Genomic DNA, 17,491 nt, shown 5'->3' with positions numbered 1-17,491 from the left:
GGGCGGTCCATGACTTTCTACTGAGTTTCTGCCTGATATACTACAGCCCATTATACAGGAGTGAAGTGCCAAAGGACAACCAAATGACCGCACCACGATTTGGGAGACCAAAAATAATTTAAAAGAAATATAAATATATATATACGTATATATATTCTGAGCGTGCATGACAAACGGGAGCGGCAGAGAGGGAGAGGAAGGAGGGCGGAGCGGGAGGAAGAACAGAGACGAGGAACCATGCGCGGTTCACCTTCGATCTGACTAAAGGCGGCGGCCTGCCCCGTGGGGCAGTAGCCATGCCGCGTCCACTCGGGGCTGAACAAGGGGTGATCAAAGAACTCCTCGTCAGAGCGGGAGGGCTCATCCTCGGGCACTGACACCGAGATGGAGGGGGCGAGGAACTTGCACCTCTCCCGAGAATTTTGGAAGCGTTGGAGAGGGCGTGCCTCCTCCTCGTCCCCTACGTCTACAAACAAGGGACACAAGGGAGAGAACTGCAGGGAGATTCCGACAGGGAGAGGAAGAGAGAGAGAGAGAGAGAGAGCTGAGGAGGGAGACAGAGAGAGCTGGGGAGGGAGAGAGGGAGAGAGAGAGAGAGAGAGAGAGAGAGCCAGGGAGGGAGAGAGAGAGAGAGAGCCAGGGAGAGAGAGAGAGGGAGAGTGAGAGAGAGCCAGGGAGGGAGAGAGGAAGAGAGAGAGAGAGACAGCTGCGGAGGGAGAGAGAGAGCCGGGCGGGGAGAGAGAGAGAGAAAGAGAGAGAGAGGGAGAGAGCCTGGGAGAAAGAGAGAGGGAGAGAGAAAGAGAGAGAAAGGGGGAGAGAGAGAAAGAGAGGAGAGACACGCTAGTGCCCAGGAGACGGGACGCTCGGACGGACAGACGCATGGACACAAGCTCGATGTCCAGAAACTCAAACGCAGTCGAGGGCGGAGCAAGCCATGCTCAGAACTGGGAGGGGCGGATCTAGCATGCGGCTGAGACGTGACATTCTACAAACGCGCCTGTGACATCATCGCTATTTCACACGGAATGCCGATATGGCATTCGTGCGGAAACTCAATGGAGGACAGTTGGTTTCTTGGCACCTTCCATCTTTCGAGTGACTGTGCCCCTCAAGATCAAAAAGCTTGGGTTCATGAAAGTTTTTTTGAGAGAAGTATCTGATAAACCGATAAGCTGACCACAAACCTATGGAGTATGATTCTAAAAAGTGGATAACTGAGAGTAGTTTACCCACAGAATGTTTGCATGAAGAAGTTTACATTCAAAGTAACATTAAATCAATTGTTAGGTAAGTAGGTGGTCAATTATAAGTGAATTTGCCCCAAGAGAAGAATTGTACACGCTGCAGGGATGGATGACTATCTCTGAATAACCTCCAGATTGACCAGAACCAAGCACTGACCCGTCTGAGCACGGCTTGTTCTGCCTGACAGCGGGTTCTGGAGCTCCAGTGACAACTGGACACAGATACGGACTAGACCTCAGTCAGACAGGGCCACAACAGAAAGAACACCAACAAGACAAAGGTCAAACATGCCAAATAAAGACACCGAAACAGAAATAACCACGTAAAAAGAAGATGTAAAGCAGGCTTTTTTAAAATACACAGGCAAGGGGAAGGGGGGTGGCAAGAACAAAGATGACAGGGAGGGTTTGGCGGCGGGGATGGTTGGGGGGAAAGGGTAACTCTCATTACATCATGCAAGGGGCGGAGCCAGCACTGCATGAACTCTGACCTGGGCAGGTATGTGTGGAGTGGGGGAGGGGGGGGGGCATCCAGAACCGCGTAATTTAGTGAATGTGAGCACAGCTATCTTGTTAATATTGGGGAAGAGTAGCAAGAGGAAGAGGATGGCTCCTGTCACATCGGCAAATGAAAAACAAAAAAAACAAGCCTGGACGCATTTCTTCCTGTTCCGGCCTCTTGTCCCTGTAGAGCCCCCCCCCCCCCCCCCCCCCCCAGCATTTCCCAGGATGCATCTGTGCCCAGCTCATCGCCAGAGCTCCCTCTCTCCCTCTCAAGCTGCTCGGCTGGACGCAACGGAACCCAGAGAAAAGGGGCCGAGCGAGTTCGAGCTTCCCGTTAAATTTCGTCGCGTGACACAGACCTTCTTAAACCTCCCTATTTTTTTCTCTCTCTCGCACTCTCTTCTCTCCTCTTTGCTGGGCGGACGAAACGAGGGCAGAGTTTCGGGGGGCCCTACCTTGTTCCAGGGGTCCGAACTGCTCAGCGGATGGAGAGGGCGGAGGGGAGGGGGGCAGGTTGGCCGAGTCGTCCACTACGAAGGAAGAGACAGAGGACAGAGAGCGAAAATGCAGGGCTGTTAGACTCACATAAGGTCCCTCTCTCACACCCCACAACTGCCAACTGTGCTAGCGTCCAGAGTGGCTCACAGAAGCTGTTTTTGGAGGGTTCTAGAAAGGTCTAATCTAATCCTTTGAGCTTCTTTGACAGGCCTGTTGAACTTCAGAAACAGAACTCTAAAGCTGGTCTTTTTTTGCTGAATCATTCCACCATGGAAATATATAATTCAGTCATCAAAAAAAAAAAATAGGGGAAAGAGAAGAAAATTAAGTGGAAAATGCGCTTAGTGCTGGCAGAACACACAGAATGAGTGGATTCTAAACTGGCATAGGAAAAGCATTATTAAATTTTTTTAAAACAATCTGCACTCGAAAGTTACTTCTACACTTAATCTCTGGACTCAGTGGTTGCACTGCCTCCTGTGTCAGTTCACAACAGGAGGCCAATTAGGCTTTAAAAACAGGCTAGCTCACCCTGTAAGCTTCCAGTGCAGATATCATTAGCACGGCACCCAGAGTTCATTTCAAGTGACCCCGTATGCATGATTCTGCTGATCCCAGATTGGCTCATTCAAGTTAACTAGACAAGCTCCTCCCCCCAAAAGGGGGCGGGGCTATCCTGACAGCGTTCATCGTGGTAGAACCCTTCCAGCCAACCAGTCAGATTGCACAAACGTTGGAGGCATTGCAAAATAATCCCCAACAGGCTTATATTGGATATATTAATCTGACACCAAAATAATCCCCAAAGGGCATATATTGGGCATATTAATCTGAAACCAAAATAATCCCCAAAGGGTTTATACTGGACATATTAATTTGACACCAAAATAAACCCAAAGGGCTTATATTAAACATATTAATCTGACACCACTAGAGCCAGACGTCACCAACATACTTGATGTTTTCTCCAGAACCGTAGTCATGTGACGCCTTTGTGTCAAATTGCATAAGGGGGCAATGGAACACACGGGACAGCACAGTGCTTAAACCAGACAGGTGTCATAATGCATCTACAGCTTTTAGTGAGGTGACGGGCTGAGAGCTGACTGGGGGGCAGCATCAGCCAGCCAAACGTTACACAACGTTTCATGTAATGTCAATGGCAAGTAAAGTCCAGGAAAAAAATTTTTTTTTAAAGCCTCCAGCAAAGCAAACTTGCTCACTACTGGAGCCTCGACATACTGTCCAAGAACAAAATGAACACTTATAGGATAGCCGTGAAATAATTCAAGGTTATCCTATAATTAAAAAAACATATGGGTTGTCACAGCCCCCAATAACATCATCGCATCTGCTCTGCAAAGCCATGACTTCCCCAGGGGTCAATGCGGCACACCATGTGCATCCCAAATTTTCCCAGCAGTGCCAAGTTTGAGACCTATAGGTACCAACAAAAAATAAAAGACAAATGGAATCAAAAGCAAATAAAAAAATTTAAAAATCACACCCTGTAAACTAAAAAATAAATTGAATTGATCAAAAATCAGAGATAAGCTTGCTGGTTTGACACTTGTGATCCAGCCCCTGAAATATTTGGCAGAGTAGCAACAGTTTCAGATATGGCTAACATTCCCTGACCAGCAAGTTTATAATATACAGCATCAGTACAGCAGTAATGTGAGTTAGCCATGTTAACCAAGAACCAGAACCATACCGTACCATATCATCAGTACCACACAGTACTATATAATCTAAAATTATCTCAGTGCAAGTGGGTAGTGATGGGATGGGAGCCAAGATTTAGTCAATCTAAAATCTTGTAAGGATGTGAGCATGCTCTCATCCAACCAAGCTAATTACTCATATACACGTACAGGTAAAGTAATGCATTTCTATTCGTGAAAATACACTGCTGGAAACTGCAACTTTGCAGAAGTCATCTACTTCACAATCACTGTTCTTGACCCTAAAATACCAATAGCCTTCTTTAGACAGAAAGACCCATTCAGTATTTGCACAGAATTTAAACTGAATTCAAAACTTTACATTAACTGACTATTTAAACAGTCAGGGAAACTAAATATTATTATTTGAAAAATAAATGTCCTTCAACAGTTCTGAAGAAACTGAAAGCTGGTTACTAATTCAAACCAGATGGGCGTGACATTTGCTTCCCCAGTAAAGTAAAATTGGCATATGGGGAAATTATCCCAAAATGAAACCCTTGTGCTCAAGCCTTCGTTTCGGATGTCTGTTCCACCTGTTGGCTCTTGTTTGGTTTTCTGAAAATTTTTTAATCAGTTTCTGTTCCTGACACAAATAGCTCCCCCCATGGGGAACATCTAGGCTTTAAAAACAAAACAAAAATTTCACATCGATGCCAGGAACACTGGCAGCATCATATTTGATGCATCACCATGGAAACGACAGCACTGGAAGGCAAGCGGGGAAAGACTGACCAATCAGGTGGGAGTTGGCTCAACTCACCCATTAATGTCAAATGGTAGTTAACTTATTTGATATGAAATGCACTTGTAGCTGCCTAATATAACGTACCATGACAGCTACGTTTAGAGTGTGACTTTTTAATGAACATATATGTCTACTTTTATTCTTTCATATATATATATATATATATATATATAATATATATATATATATATATATATATATACACAGTATATTTAATGATGAATTCTCTAGGATTATATATTCATTATTTTTCTGTTCTTTTTTATATATGACAGAGTAGTATATATCTCTCACTACTCTGTCATATATTATTCTGTATATATACTTTGTATATAGATTCTTATCTTTCATTTTATTGTAAAAATGCAGGGCACCCCTGAAAAATATAATAATAATAATAATAATAATAATAATAATAATAATAATAATAATAGACAGAGAAGACTCTTACCACAATGCACACTGCTGCCTTGAACATACAGCACCAGACGTCACGATTTCGTCTCGCAAATAAAAACGCTCACTTCAGTCGATCAGTTACAAGCATTAAACAGGCTTTCTGGTGCATCCTGGCTTAATAAAATATCTCTAGGCGGCAGCACGAAAAAAAAGACGAACGTGTGACCGTAATACACACATCTGAGCTCCACGGCAGACGGCAGATTCCCAACCGCTTGTCACATGACTCATCTCTCAGCGCCAGCGCCCAGTCGCAGACAGGAATCCTCCCCGATCGGCCTGGCGGTGCATTCATGCACCGAAAACGTCAACGCCTTTTCTCCCCCCCCTCCCCCGTTCATCCCAGCCCATCAGCCGCTGCTGCGTCTGCTGCACCAGTTTAATTTTGGGGGGGGCTGCTGCCGCCGCGTGCCTCCCCAGTCAGACACACCTTCTGTCTCACAGTCTGAGGCGGGGTGCCTCGTCCCGTTGCTCCCCCCCCCCCCGCCCCACTCCCTCTCCCCCTCCCCCTCCCTCTCCCCCCCTCACCTTCCCAGACTCCACCCTGTCCAGACAGTGCTGATGTGCTCCGTCTGCAAATAAACTCCCGTCTCAGACAAAACACAACCTGCGTCCATTAAAGTGACCACTCAACAGGGACGGAATCTGTCACCGTCAGGAGGACCATGAGACAGCAGATTCATTCCAGCCCCCCCACCCCAGCACCAGCACCCCCAAATCCCAGCCCACTCCCACTCACACTCACTGCTCTACGGTATGCCCATACAGACACATTTGTACACACGCATTTGCAGCATATAATTGTAGAAATATTTTTAGGTACGATACAAATACAAATACCTGCCCCAACACAACGGACCACACATACACACACACACACACATGCACACACACAGCATTCAATACCACCACATCACATCAAAAGCCCCTATAAACCACCGAATTCAACACCACCACATCATCTCAAAAACCCCTAGAAACCACTGCATTCCACACCACCACATCACCTTAAAAGCCCCTATAAAGACACTGCGTTCAGCACCACCACATCATCTCAAAACACTGTATAAAAAACTCACAAGGTGGCAAGCAGGGAACTGACCACACATTTCCATTAAGCTACCATTACTCAAGCCTCAGTGCCAATAATATCTTAGGAATGAAACTACATAACAGGAAGTTAAAATATTCTGACACGATGAGTAAAATTAATTTTTTTTTTAAAGAACCTGTAAAACTGATGAATGGAAAAACGATACAAAAAGCCCCCCCCCCCCCCTCAAGTTCACAGGCATGAGGGCTGACGTTCACATCGTTTTCCTAATCTGCAATGCAGCATGCAGGACTCAAACACAGCACTCACCCCCGCCAGTAAAATTCGAAAGCAGCTGCTTCCCTAAAAAAAAAACGGGAGAGGCCGATATATCTGAAGAGGAAGTCGCGGTCGAACGGCCGAAGGGGAGAAGGAGCCCAGGTATCCCGACACACACTTATCTGAGAGCCCGATCCAGCAGGGAGCGACACCGTCCGAGCCAGCAAGTCTTCTCTGTGTGGGAGCGGGAGCCGTTACCCTGGCAACACGATGCCCGTGCCCCCAGCACCCCACCCGCCCGCCACCCCCCCCCCCCACCACCCCACCTCACTCTCATCTCAGACGAGTACCGTGGAAGCAGGCTCCCCACATCATCTTTCCCCTTTCTGTCCTGCCGAAAAATTTCCAGCTGAGACCAGCTGGGATTGTAAACTGGTTGTAAGAGGGTTTAAGCCGTGTTTACGACACTTCTAGCCAGTCACGGCTGGTCTGTGGCTGGTCAAAGATGGTCTCTAACTGGACAAAGCTGGTCAGAGCTGGTTAAGCTGGTACAGTAAAGCTGTCGGTCAGACTGGTGAACTAGCTGACTCTATAGGCTGGTCAGCTGATGAACAGCCAGCTGACCAGCTAAAAGTGTTGACAGTTGACAGTTATTAAACCAGCTTGACCATCTTAGGCTGGGTTAAACTGGAATTTTGAACAGGATACGGTGTTCTGGCCACGCCCAGGAACTCAGTACCCATGGAAACGGCATGTTATCTTCAAGCCTGCTGCTTCATACTGTTCATGCTGAATGCCATCATAAACGAGGAAAGCTGTCGAATCATTGTTTCTGTAGCCCACAGACTGCAGCCAGAGCTCATGGGCTGTGGAGGTAAAAAAAAACACCTAGGGCTTTACTGTGTGCTGTGAACTGCTAGCGTGTGATGATTCATATCCCTGATACAGCACTGCGGAGAAAGAAATGAGACCCACTACCCACCAGCTAGACTGCAGAGGCCATATCTGAATCGATTTGTAAGGAAAGAGTTCTTTCTGGAATATTCAAAATGACTTCCTACTGAATCTGTAAAATGCTGGGTTTTTTTTCCCAGCGGTGCAGTTTGGCATGTGCTCTTCATCAACCACCGACTTCACATTTCAGTGCTTTCTCCATAGTTCAAGTCAATCTTCAGCCTCCTCTTGGCTGACTTTTACGTTTTTACTTTTTCTTTTTTCTTTTCCAACACAAAGCAGATAGTCATTGATCTGACGCAAGATGTATGGCTCCAGAGCAACTGAAAGGATTCTAAATGTAAAATAGCTGTGCAGAAGGTTCAGGATGGCAGACAATTCCCAACATGCAGTTCAGGGCTTTACAGGAAGTACAGTACCTTCAAATGGGGGACAGCAAAACTATTTACTCATAAGGGAAACTCTTCATGATACCCATGATTAGCATGCTTATTGTGCCCAAATTTATAACTTTGAAAATGGATAATATGCCAATTAATTTATGCTACAGATATATATTATCGTATGCTGCATGCTAATCTCTAACAAAAAATTAAGTTAATCTCTAGTCTACTTGCTAATATCTGGTGTGACCCACACTTTAAACTGTCAGTGGAAAACTTCTGAGAGCTAATATTTTGAAAGTGTGATTAACACTTCCATTGAGAATAGTTAATTAACTTCACCCTGACAGCAGGAGCAATCTCAAGTGCTGTGGGAAAGCCAAGTCCTTAATATAATTTAAGGCTTTGGATTTGTGATTTGCAAAGGGGAAAAAAAAGCACTACGATGTTATACACGTCAATTCAACGTCCTTCCGCAACAAAACGTCGCAGACAAATATTTTTGTTCTCTTCGAGTGCTTAGTGGACTCCTTGAAGTGAACGGTGCGGTAGGGCAGCTGGAGACAAAGCTGATGGTGTTTTAATTTTAATTTTAATTGTGCGGCAGAGTACCGTCGCATTAGGACGCTTCACCATTGCAAGGGACGCCGGAACAAAGAGGTGCCACGCGCTAAATTCCGGAGGAGCGGTTGCCCCGGCAACGCTGGAGCAAGGCCGCTGCCCCCTGCGTAACGCCACCGCCATTTGGGGAGAGTGGGACTCCATCCCATAATTACTAGCAGCGCCACTGTTGCTGCTCACGCCACCGTCTCCTTTTCATGGTCAGACGCATCCCCGAAAGCCTCTGTTCTGTGCAGATAAAAACTAAGCAGAGAATTTCAGCAGGAAAGGAGGCAGGGAGGGAGGGAGTTATATCACACCTGAACCTCATCCATCTCAATAAAAGTACCGCTGAAGTGGCCATAATGATTATTTTCAGAGGGATGGACTCTGGAAAAGAGGTGTCAGAATGGTTAATGGGAGAACATCTTTCGGGTTTTACGGTTATTCAACGCTGCTGTTGCTGTCTGCAAAAATAAGGCCTCAACCCCCCTGTCTGCTCGCTGGTTATCTTAAAAAAAGAATGAAAAAAAGTAAAGTTCATCTCACAGATCATGCATGTTTGTATGGAAGTATGCATGTTCCTCTTTTAGGACAAGTCAACAGGCACTGTACACACTGTGTGTGTGTGTGTGTGACCTCAAGCAGGACTGATGTAATGTAATGAGATCACTGTAATCATGTGCTGCTGACACAGCCAATGAGGAGAGAGAACACAGAGGGGTCATCACTGATTCAGCTGGGAGCACCAATGGCTCGTTTGTAACAGCGCAGTAAATCTGAGTCACCGCTGCTAAGGAATACGAAAGCTGTACCTCCCTCCCAGACCGATACACTAGGGATCAATGCTACGTCCTGCACTGGAGAGCAGTAATGTTACAGCACCAATCATCATCATGTGTGCTGCCTAATTGAAAATGAATTGATAAAGATATTTTTTACAATACATTAGCATTTACGTCATTAGGACGTTCGACCTGATCATGACAACCGACATGAGGGATTTTGAATCTACACAGTTCAAGGGCTTACACTTTGCTTGTCAAATTCATCTGAATATTTTCAGTCGGTGTATGAAAAGCAATACAAGTGGCTTAAGCCAAATATAAATAGCAGGATATTAATGTTCGTGCACATTAGTGAGTTAATGTAAGTTTTGAACACATTGTCATATGTCTGTACTAATACACACATATCTTGTGCATTATATATTCACTCATAACTATATGGCAAGGTGAAACAGCACATCATTTGAACTGCCAAACAATAGTACTGGATGCTCAGAGATGGAATGCTGTTGCACTGCTCAACTGAATACTAGGGCTCTAAGTGTTCTAGAACTGCATTGCTTTCAGTTACCAGCAGTGATTGTTACATCAGCATTAGAATGTTAATCAACATTCTAATCACACATCTGTGACCTCACACCTTAGAGGGCTAAGGAAGAACAGGGCATAGCCCTCTCGGGGGCGGGGGAGGGGGTTGGTTGAAGCATTCTTACCAGCTGTCACCACGTGTCCACCAGTCATGTCCCCGTTGAAGCCGTTCTCTTTGGTGGCAGAATAGGAGGCGGAGCCGGAGGCGGGGCCTGAGGCGGGTCCAGAGGCGGGGCCAGAGGCGGGGCCCTCTCCGGGCTGGCAGCTTCTGTAGGAAGAGTAGCCGTTCTCGCTGTGGCCAGCAGGGGGCGCCTGGCCCTGGGCTCCGGGGGGGACCCACTGCGGACCGCTGTCCTGGGGCTGCCGTTCGTCCGCCATCACGACTGGGGCGAGAGGGGGGCACTCCTTACTGCTGGGGGGTGGAAGGGTGGAGGGACATGTCAGTCTCAGGTGTTTATGAACCTTAAGTAAAGATGTAAAATGTAAACAATTCTAGTTATGTTACATCAGATTTGTGCACCAAAAATGCATGCAGACACCAAGAATACCTGATTGTCATTTTAGAATAGCTGCAAGTTGTAAATTATTTACAAGAAAGGTTACAACTCCATATTTTTACTCGTACTTCAAACAAATGTTACAAGTCATTCCCCCCTCTGTTATGATTATGAAGCTCTGGCATACACTCGATCATTCTCTGTCTGTATGGATCGCAAAAGTCTCCGACTTAACACGCTGCCGTAACCACTGCCCGCTGTTAAAATTCCTCTCCACATTTCGAGGATTTTAGTCTGTCCAGGAACATCAGGGTTGCTTTGTGTCAACACTGCAACCAGGCTAAAAAAGCTTCACCGCGGTGCTGTTACTGCCCCTTTTGTCCGCTGCGATTTTTCATCAAGCGAAATTAAACAAGAGACATCGCGGAGAATGTGCCAGATGATTCGCTTGACAAGGCCAGGTTAAAACAGCTTTTTTAAAAAGCGGACAGAGACCAGAGAGAGTCGGTTGGCCTCGATCAAGTGCAACCATGCGATTCACGTCAATGCACTCAAACGGCACCGCGAAAGCACTGAAGCATCAAGCATAGAGACTCGTAAAATTGTGCCATTCCTCACCGGTTCAGACTACACAGAGGGACACAAAGGAGACTGGGGGGGGTGGATTGCCAGCATATTCCCCTTTTCAACTTTGTGCGGAGGAACAGGTGTAGTATTTACAGGATTTTGTTAAGCATTGACAAAATCCTGTGCGCTGGCACAATGGCTGACAGCACTTTGTGAGTTCTGCTCCACAGCAGCATGTGATCAGTATGCAGTAAAACGTTCAGTGTTAAATCAACTCTAACAGAGTACATATCAGTGCAATAGGGACCAGGTGTTACTCCGTAAGCGTTGATTTAACACTGAAAATGTTTTCTGAAGAACGGTGTTATCCTGGGACAGCAAGATAGCAGTGTGGTGCCGGGATCAGGCATGAATTATTGACACGCTTGACTCCTGCGATTTCAAAATGGCAATTTATTCATGGCAGGAAGGCCATCTTCCTTTTTTTTTTACAGATCTGCTTATTTTGTTTTTTTTTCAGAAGGTGCACATTGATATGCATTGAATGAGCGCGAAACGTGAAATGAGGTGACTCAAAAACCAAGCGGTGAGCGTGTCAGCCAACCAGAATCAGCCTGCACGGGGGGGCATTTCTCATTTGAACCAATTGATGGACGCAGCGGTTGGTCTACTTTTGTCAATGCGATAATGGAAGCCGCCGGGTTTCAAGATCCCCCCCAGGGGGTGAAGAAACTAAAAGGAATATTGACCACGGACGAGGTGATTGGTCGGGTAAAAGGGATAACTGCCACAGTCAAAGTCAATTTGCGGATGGAAAGTTACCAAACTTAGCTCGGGCATTCAATACATACCCGGCTGTATAAATGCATAAAGACACAGATCTCCACAAGTCACTCTTGATAGCTATGCTATGCTCTGAGCAAGTAATGTTATGTGATTTGACAGAAGGATCAATAGGTGAGGTGGCAGACATGTTTCCATGGATCATTGAGAATTGATCAAGCAATATTAACCGCAGTTCCACAGCATGCTATTCTGGCTCATACCACTAGGCCCTGTATGACACAGGATGGGGATAAGGCTTAGGTCACAATCTAAAATACAAGAATAAAACCAATCTGAGAAATGTTCTCTCATTGGGGGAATATTACTCATTGGTTGCAGTTGAAAGAAAATAAAGGTGTTCCTAAAATATTCTTTCCATATCCTCATTTATCAGCAAATGGATGCTGGGTATTATTACTGGTTGTTTTTTTTTCAAACAGAAGGTCTTTGTGGGTCTGTCTTTCTTTTTCTTTCAGAGGGCTAAAAGTACATCTAACGAAAGAGTGAGAAGAGATGCACTGTGCTAACTTTACAATCATATTCTATAATATCCTAATTCTAGTTCGACTTGAAAGTCATGACTTTCTGACCTAGCCTATGATTACAGTGTGAACTGGACTTGTGGACTTGAAACCTCTGTTTTGTAACTACCCAATGGCCTTCTGGAAAGCACTTACTGTGCTGTACGTCGCTTTGGATAAAAGCGTCCCGCCAAGTAAATGCAATGTGACGTATATTCAGGTGTTATCCTCTGACCCATCTCTTTGCCCAGAATGGGCTTCATTGTGTGGGTTCACGTTTTGGGCTCACGCCTGCCTCCGCAAATTTCCGACAATGTCTCAGTTGCTTTTTTTTTTTTTTTTTTCTCGTGTTAGGGGTAGTTGCCTCCCACCCTGCGTTTCAGCTCAGTTTCAATGCCAGGAACGAACTAATCCGCCCCACCCCATTCAAACGGCTCAGCCGCACTCCCTGTTCTCTGATCAAAGAGGCTCACGCTGCAGTGCGGAGAATGTGTCCTCCAGCCTCCCCGAAATCCTCCCGCACACTTCACAAAAAGACGTATTTTAAAAGTTCGAGTTATCGCCGCGTACTTCAGACGCCGCAGTTCGGCGTCTGTTGTTCCTCTAGCCCTTTTCGCGCACTCCGTTCCGCTGACTCGGTTTTTGTCCTTTGCGACGGTTCTGCCATTTTTGTAAAAAAAAAAAATGGCTGCGGTGGCAGCCTCTTCGCATCTAACAACAAACAAAACAATGCATCCAGGCACTCACAGCTGGGAACAGCAAAGTAGATACGAGAAAACCTTTCATTGGGATCCTGGTTGTAATTCTCTTCTATTTTCTAATGTCTGTCAACATTGGAGGGTTGGATAAATCATATCTTGCCAGCTCATACCCCTGAAAACTGCAATAGGGTAGAAAAAAAATAGTAATGGCAGTTGACTGTATACTGTGAACCAGACCATTGTGCACAATTAAAAGAGTACAACTACAAGCAGTGGAAGAGCATAGACAGTATTGCTATTGAAATGCGAAGCTGATCTGATTGAACCAACAAATGGCAACGGTGGGGTATGATGGTTGGGGAACTGGGCTTGTAACTGAAATGTAATGGATTCCATATCCCAGCTGGGATATTGTCATTGCACCCTCAAGCAAGGCATGTAACCCGGCGGCTGCTTCAGTAGAAATACCCAGCTGTATAAACTGATGTCTTCTGTGTAAGTCACTCTGGATAAAAGCATTGGCTAAATGTTGCAACGTTGTGTCTCATGTGAAAAAAATTGTATACTAAACTTTAATTATACTTCAAGTATCCTTAAGTAAATAGAAAACTTCAGGTATACTTCAGCATGCTATTTTTTCACATGGGCTACTTGACATAATGCTTGAATACTTGACATTATTTCAATCAAACAGAGGAATATTCGATAACAATAATATTGTTATTTTGGGGGTAATAATATTATGTAAATGAATAAATCCATAAATCAAATGACATATCAGTTGATCTATGCCCTTTCCATCATTGCTAGATGATGAGCAGCTTAATACTAATGCCACTGTTGGTTCTGGATCTTTTTCATGGACAGCTGGAACATGGAACCTGGAACCTTTGGACAGATCTGAAGAGATGAGCGCAGATATTGGGCAGGTGATTTTTCGGCAGGGTGCTGGCAGCGTTCCGGGCCGCTGCTCAGCTGACGGCGGCGTATGTGTGGTGGGGGGGGGGGTGGAGGGGGTTGCGGACGATACACAGCCATGTGATTATCTCACGCACCGTCCTGAGCTTACGACCGCAGCGCTCAGCATCAGATGAACAGAATCTCTGGGAAAAAAGCCCAGAGGGAAAAGAAAAAAAAACAAATATCTAATGTTTACACGGTAACAGCCAGCAGGGTTTGAATCTGGCTTTTGGAGGGGAGACGGGGGGGGGGGGGGGGTGACGGGGGGCTGTCTGTGCGATCGCAGAGCAGGGGTGGATACACTGCCACTGCATCACTGTTATTGATTTTGGGGAGGGGGGGCACAGGTCTCTTTTGGGCTCTGGTTTCCTTCGGGGGGGGGGGCCTCCAGTCTCTTTTGGGGGTAAATGGTAAATGGAGTGCATTTTATATAGCGCTTTTATCCAAAGCGCTTCACAATTCATGCCTCTCATTCACCCATTCACACACACACTCACACGCAAACAGTGAAAGGCTGCCACGCAAGGTACCAATCAACTCATTGGGAGCAATTAGGGGTTAGGTGTCTTGCTCAGGGACACTTCGACACGCCCAGGGCTGGGGGTCGAACCGGCAACCAGGCAACCTTACCTCCTGAGCTATGTTGGGGCTCTGGTTTCTTTTGGGGGGGTCTCTGGCCTCTTTTTTTAGGGGGGGGGGAGGTCTGTGCTCTCTTTCTGAGGGACCTCCAGTCTCTTTTGGGGAGGCTGAGGTCCCCCTGGTTGGTCCCCCCGTAATTCAAACCCTGATAGCCACAGCAAAACCCACAAAGTACCGTGCAGAGATGTACAGGCTCAGAGAGAGCAGAGACTGAGGACAGGACGATTTACATACTCCAGCAAACACACGGCCTCAGGTGGGCCCTGCTGTTGATTTTGGTCTTCACGCTTCCAGCAGCACACAGCTGCTACTGCAATGCGTAATCGGTTACTTTCTTCAGGAATAGATTTTAGCCCAGAAGTAAAATTTAAAATAAATAAAAAATAAAAAAACAATCAAGCAGTCAGCCGGCTTAATGCTAATGCCTAGCCAAACCATTAAAGACCAATGTAAGCGAAAATGCTTTGCGACTTCATCAGACTCTCACCAACGACTCCATCACTTTCAGAACCAGAATCCCATGCTCCTGTGACCAGCACTTCTGGTAAATAAAAAACCTAATCCTATTCATTAATCCCAGTACCAGTTATGAGTTCTTCAGCAAAATAATCAAAGAACTGTTATTAATGTAATGTTCTGCTCTTTCTTTCTTTCTTTTCTTTCTTTGCATTATTCACAAGCATAATATGCTCACTCCACTACAGTCAGATGATACACAACAATACTTCTATTATTTTTCTTACCTGCTATGTGTCCGAAATAAAGTTAAATTGAATTGAACTGAATAATTAGTCAGGCAAGATGATTATGTGATCGACAGGATAATACCATTAACTGGTCAAATCACCTTTCTCTCCAGCTAAATTGTAATGTATAGGGTCTGATGCTGTGGAACATCACATTACCCCTGAGTGCATCTCTGATATACAGGTGATCGGCGTACCCCACAAAGGGGTCTGCAAAAGTCAGCAGGTCCGTGGCCCGTGACCTAATTACGTTCAAAGGTACTCAAAGGTCGTTTACGTGCAGGGCCCTACGCAGTTTTGACTGCTGGGGGACGGGGTTATAAAACAGTGCAGCAAGCCTAACATATGGAAATGGCCTCGTTAAAGAAAAGGCTGCTTTTCACAGTCGTGGGCAAAACACACTTCGTGTAGCTGTTAAGGGAGCGCGCGGCTAATCGGAATTAACTTAGCAACTTAGCAACTTAGCGCGATCCCCGGGCCCGGCGCGTAAAGGCTGCTCATTCCTCCTGACTGACGTACTCTTTGGCTGGAGGGACGACGGGACGGATCTGTGCAAAAAAAAAAAAAGAATCAGGGCTGAGGGGGAGCTGGAGGGGAACCCGCGGGATGATCTGGGATGCAGCCTCCTGACGTTCCCGCTGCTACAGGGGAACTAACCCAAACCAAGAGGAGTTTTTTGGGGAGACTGGAGTTTTCTACCAATGCAGCCTCCCACATCTCCATCCGCGGTGCATAACCCCCACTGGGCCCGTTCTGTGCCCCCCCACCCCTGTGGAACCCCCCAAAATAAAAACCCCTTCATTGTGCCTGTGTTCCCACAAGTCTCTTTCATCATTTTCTCCATAAGGTGTCCAAAGCATGCCACTCCTCATCAGACGCAAAGCAAAAACCAGTCACCACACCACAATGTTCATTCTGTCACAACCCTGCCCTGAGGATCAAAACCTACGATCTGTGCAATCCTAAAATGGGGTCACTGCCAACCCTTTCACTTCCAGGCGAAGCCCGTAAGACGATCCTCGAAAGTCACGTCGCCGGGGCAGCGGTCGCTCCCGGCAACGACGAACGAGATAAACAAACGAATAACGAATCGAAACGTAACCGAAATTCCGAACTTTGAATTCTTAAGCTCATCCTGCTCGATCTGAACCGCGATGCCTCGCGGTGGAGTTAGCCACATTAGCCGCATGAGCGCGCGGTCGCAGTGTGCGGACAGGGCTGAGAGTGTGAGCTGACGAGGCTGACTGGCTGTCTCCTCGCATCACTCCCCCCCGCCCCGCGACACTCTGTGGGGGCAACGCTGTCGGGTGCCAGTCCCCCCCCACACAAACCACGCAGGGAGCCCTTGAGTCTTCGCGGGATGGCACGGGGGTTGGCATGGGAACCCGGAGCCCAAGGTGTTCCATGTACTCTTTAAATAAAAAATTGCCAAGTTGTTATTTCCATCAGGCAGTGGCACTGTGGCTGTAGGGTTCCTGCCAGGAACCACCCCCACCACCACACTCCACACACCCCCCCTACCCCCACACTCCCCCCCCCCATCTCCTTGTCTTTGGGCCCTCCCTAATTGGGTCAATCATTGTGCCTCTCTGAGCTCCACCGAGCCAGAATGTCCCCCTGCACATTCAGGGAGAGCAGCAATGCCGACCCACCCAGGAGGTGCTACCCGACCCCCTGGTTCTGACAATAGCGGAGGGGAGAGAGAAGCACCAGACAGAACAGAGGAACTGTAAGGACAATCAAGGGCATACATTCCTCAAATAACCCCAGCTATTGTATATACTCAGCTGACCCCTTCTATCCAGGACAGTTTACTGCGAATTGCTTATACTGCACAGGACACACAATTTTATCCAACTGGGGCTTCACAGGAGTAATTTGGGTGCGGGTGCTTTTTAAAGGCGTGTAGGGGTTGCTACTGTATGGCTTACTGTCATACCGTGGTCACAGCTCCCAAGAACACCAATTAGCAGATTCCCCAATTCATACAGTCTACATATATAAAGTACAATAAAGTGTGAGAGGACAAAAATGTGAAAACATAACAGAAAAAAAACGTGTAACAGGCATTTAGATTCAAATTCAACTTGCTCACTTTGATATGAACTCTCGAAAGATCTGGTTCGACAAGCAAGATGCTACGAACCAAGGCAGAACAGCCATGGGTCAGCAACTACAGCTCGCTACAAACACAATAGCAACACGCCATTGGCTGAAAGCCGCGATTGCCTGC

At 46.5% G+C, this 17,491-nt stretch overlaps 1 protein-coding gene across 9 annotated transcripts in view; it reads right to left on the bottom strand.

Moving 5' to 3' along the window:
- LOC135251745 (microtubule-associated protein 2-like) overlaps positions 1-17,491 on the bottom strand; it is a 77,231-nt gene that overhangs the window by 24,059 nt on the left and 35,681 nt on the right. For 6 of the 9 annotated variants that reach the window (XM_064329477.1, XM_064329475.1, XM_064329480.1 and 3 more), the window contains 3 exons: positions 9,928-10,214; positions 2,204-2,278; positions 251-466 (listed from right to left, as the gene is read on the bottom strand). In XM_064329477.1, coding sequence (XP_064185547.1) covers positions 251-466; positions 2,204-2,278; positions 9,928-10,180 — 544 coding nt within the window. In that variant the 5' untranslated portion in view covers positions 10,181-10,214. The remainder of the gene's footprint in view (positions 1-250; positions 467-2,203; positions 2,279-9,927; positions 10,215-17,491) is intronic. The other 3 variants (XM_064329481.1, XM_064329482.1, XM_064329478.1) reach the window with 2 other exon arrangements.

Source organism: Anguilla rostrata, chromosome 3 (genome assembly GCF_018555375.3).
Source record: "Anguilla rostrata isolate EN2019 chromosome 3, ASM1855537v3, whole genome shotgun sequence".
Classification (NCBI taxonomy): Eukaryota; Metazoa; Chordata; class Actinopteri; order Anguilliformes; family Anguillidae; genus Anguilla; species Anguilla rostrata.
This window is presented reverse-complemented; position numbering and strand designations above follow the sequence as displayed.